Genomic DNA, 3,582 nt, shown 5'->3' on the forward strand with positions numbered 1-3,582 from the left:
TAATTTACATTATTTGTATAGAGTGCCTCAAGAAAAGGCCAGTCTGGTGACCATGGACTCTTGCGATTAAAAACAAAATGATTTAGACAAACTTACACTTAACAATATCCTTCATGCAACCTCAGAATAAAATTTTTTGGAGATATGTATTAAGAAAAAATATTTTTTGAAAAATCTAGTTTAACATTCTGTATTCTTTAGTAGGCCAAATTTCACAAGTAAATATTATAGTAAATTTCATGTATTACCTTTTGAAAAATACTTAATAAATGAAAACCCAAGTGATTTCCCCAGCAAAGTCGTGAACAATTTTTTTTTTAAACAATAAAAACTGCAAAAAAATTAATTTTTCTGTTTTTTTTTAATATCTCGAAAAATAATGATGTAATCGTTTTACTCTCAATAGGACCTATAAAATATTTTTTTGTGCGATCCGATTAGTTCATTTTTTACAGATAAAATCCGGAAAAACCTATAAAATAGACCTTATTTCAAAAATTCACAACTCCGTCAAATTTGAAGCTGGAAAAACAATCTTGCGGAAAATGAAAGATAATAATATGTAGTTTAATCGTGCGCAAGATGGTTTCTATCCGATGCATAGTACACATTTTTGCACAATTTCATTGTAAACAAATTACGGTCTTTTTTTGCACAGCGTGGCTCGAGCCTACTTTCAATTGTTTCGGGCGACTTTCAAGGGCATTTTTAGCATATTTCCCATCCCCCAGGTGAAAATCCGAGATATAGAAATTGGAGATTTTGTCGTCCACTTTCAGATGCCGTTTTCAGAATTTAAATCGGACCATGTTTTAATAAATCACTACGATGTGCAAAAAAAGACCCTAATGCAATTGTGCAAAAGTTATGCATCGCACAGAAACCATCTTGCGCACGATTAAACTACATATCTGTCATTTTCCACAAGATTGTTTTTCCAGCTTCAAATTTGATGAAGTTATGAATTTTTGAAAAGAGGTCTATTTTAGATTTTTTTCTGGATTTTCTCTGTAAAAAAATGAATCGATCGGGTCGCACAAAAAACTATTTTATAGGTTTTTTTATTCTCTGCAATAGTCCTATTGAGAGTAACACCATTCCATCATTATTTTTTTCCGAGATATTATAAAAAAACCAAAAAAAAATTAATTTTTTTGCAGTTTTTATTGTTTAAAAAAAAATGTTCACAATTTTGCTGGGGGAAATCACTTGGGTTTTCATTTACTAACTATTTTTCAAAGGGTAATACATAAAATTTACTGTAATATTTAAGTATGCCAAAAAATCTCTATTGGTTCGCATATAGGGGGGGAAACTACATTAGGAGGTTTAAAAAATCGGATTTTTTTTATTGCATAAATTGTTATTAGAATTATTCGAGAATACGCTGCCAAAGTGTCAAAAAAAAATTCCTGTTCGTTCCGATTTTATGAGCCTAAAACCAAACGCACATCGGGCAGCGCTCAAATGCACAGCAGGTAGGGCGGAGTGCTTGTTCAGGTAGTCTAGTCACTTATTAAGAAAAGAACAAACGACATTTTTTGATTCACAGGAACTCTAGCTCAAGAAGTTATGAACTGATGGTTATGAAAATTGAAAGTGTGTTTCTTTATAAAATTACAAAGAACATGAACCAACGATTGGGATGATGTCATAATTTTTTTTGTTTTGTGTTTTTTTATTCAAAATAGGTGAAAAAAAAGTGGTGAAAATCGATACTTTCTTTTCAAACACGTGTTAAAACTTCAATTTTCACAATTTTTACCTGCGATGAGGTCATATTTTGGAAAAACATATTATAATTGGGGAAAACAATCATTTTGCTTTCAGATCAAAATTGCGACCTCCACATTTCTTGTGAACAACTAACTCAGACGATGACCTTCGGTGGACAACAGCCCATAACTTCGTAATTTCAACACAAATGACTAAATATTAATAAAATAATGTCAAAGATTGATCAAATTCTGATCAATTTGTTCCACTCAAAAAAATTCATGAGAAACATCTGAAAATCAATCTCCTAATGTGGTTTTCCCCCTTAAAGGAACCATTTTTGTATATAGATAGATTTTTCTAAATCATTTTATTTTGACCGGAGGTGTTTCTGGTTGACATTTTTTTCTGGGGCACCCTGTGTATGTCTTTTACTTTGCAGATGGTTTACATTTCAATAGGGATGTCTAGGAACATGAAGAAACGCGAGTGCCTAGATGCTCCCTCCCTGCAACCGGCGCCCCCGAGGGAGTCCCTGCCAACTCTTCTCCTGCTTCAGCCGAACTATTTCGAGCAATTATTCTCCTTGATGCACAATCTCAGTTCCATGAAAATCCAAATGAAAGGAGGTGTAAGTTGAGCTATTGCTGAGCAGTGGAAATTTACGGGAAGCGAAGCGTTCAAAATCTATGTTTATAATTTTTTTAGCGTGAACTGCCTCACACGAAAGCTCAAGTTCTTAGCAGGAGGGTGTGGGATATCTTAAGTTTGATGCCTACCAGTCCTAAACTGCTGCAAGGCTTCAAACACCTAGATATACCTCTGTCGGAACTGTTAGATCCTTCTAGTGCCCAAAAACTGATGTACTCCCTGTACATCGTCGAGTCTCTCAGTGTTAAAACGTGTCCCAGCAAGTACCCGGAGGAAGACGAGGAGGAGCCTTGGGTGAGGAAATTTGTTCAACACGGAGGCTTGCGTCACTTATTTGACATTTTTATGTCGGGTGAGTTTGTGAGATCCATTGATGTTATGTTTTCTATTCTTTAAAGTAGGCTATTAACAGTTTTCGTCCCGTAATTGCCCTTAGTGTTTTTCCAAAAGTTTTTTTAACTTTCTATATCCAATTCTCTTATCGATCAACGCTATTGTGTCATATTTAAACAGTTTGCAGAGTTACGTTTATTAGCTCAAGGCTTTCAGAGCAAACCAAAATATTTTAATTAACAAACTTCATATCGACTGGTTTTTGCTACAACAAACATGAATAGCATTTCGGTGTTTTTTTGTAGAAACACGTTTTTCATTATTTCTTGTGCGAGTTTATAGTGTAATGTAATCAGATTATTACATTTTTTTAACAACAAGCTTGTTTCCTGTGGTAGTTCAGGAAAATAAGGAAAAAATGAGAAAACTTTTTCCTCGTGAGTCTTTTTTTTATAGAAAAGTGTAGGTTTTGAGGTTAGAAAACATGTGTCACCAGCAATATACAGCGTTTTGAAATATATACAGGGCTGGAAAATCCACATGGTCCATCTGCCTTTACATGAGAGCGACAAAGTAAAGTAAAGAAATCCATGCGATAGACAAGGATGGCTATAGTGAAGATGTTTCATAATCTACTCCCAGTTTTAACCCGAAACGGGCGGTGACTATTCAGATTATGAAACGTCTTCATTGTAACCATCCTTGTCTATCGCACGGATTTCTATGACTTACTTTATCGCTCTCACGTAACGACCGATGTACCATGGGGACTTTCCGAACCTGTATAACATTTTTCGCGTATTTTTTCGAAAAAAAAGTTTCAAATAGATGTTCAAAATTAAATTTTCTACACAATTGTTTCTATGAAAAATTTCGATTTTC

The 3,582-nt window shown here is 34.1% G+C and overlaps 1 protein-coding gene across 1 annotated transcript; it reads left to right on the forward strand.

The window, feature by feature from the left end:
• Window positions 1-2,161: 2,161 nt before the first annotated feature.
• LOC111692978 (ubiquitin carboxyl-terminal hydrolase puf-like) lies at window positions 2,162-2,719 on the forward strand (the record flags this gene model as incomplete). Its single annotated transcript, XM_023457116.1, has 2 exons — window positions 2,162-2,347; window positions 2,425-2,719. Coding segments are annotated over exons 1-2 (463 nt in total), but the record flags the coding sequence as incomplete, so codon positions are not given.
• Between the last annotated feature and the right edge of the window lie 863 nt (window positions 2,720-3,582).

This window comes from Anoplophora glabripennis, unplaced genomic scaffold, assembly GCF_000390285.2.
Source record: "Anoplophora glabripennis isolate ALB-LARVAE unplaced genomic scaffold, Agla_2.0 scaffold5823, whole genome shotgun sequence".
NCBI lineage: Eukaryota > Metazoa > Arthropoda > Insecta > Coleoptera > Cerambycidae > Anoplophora > Anoplophora glabripennis.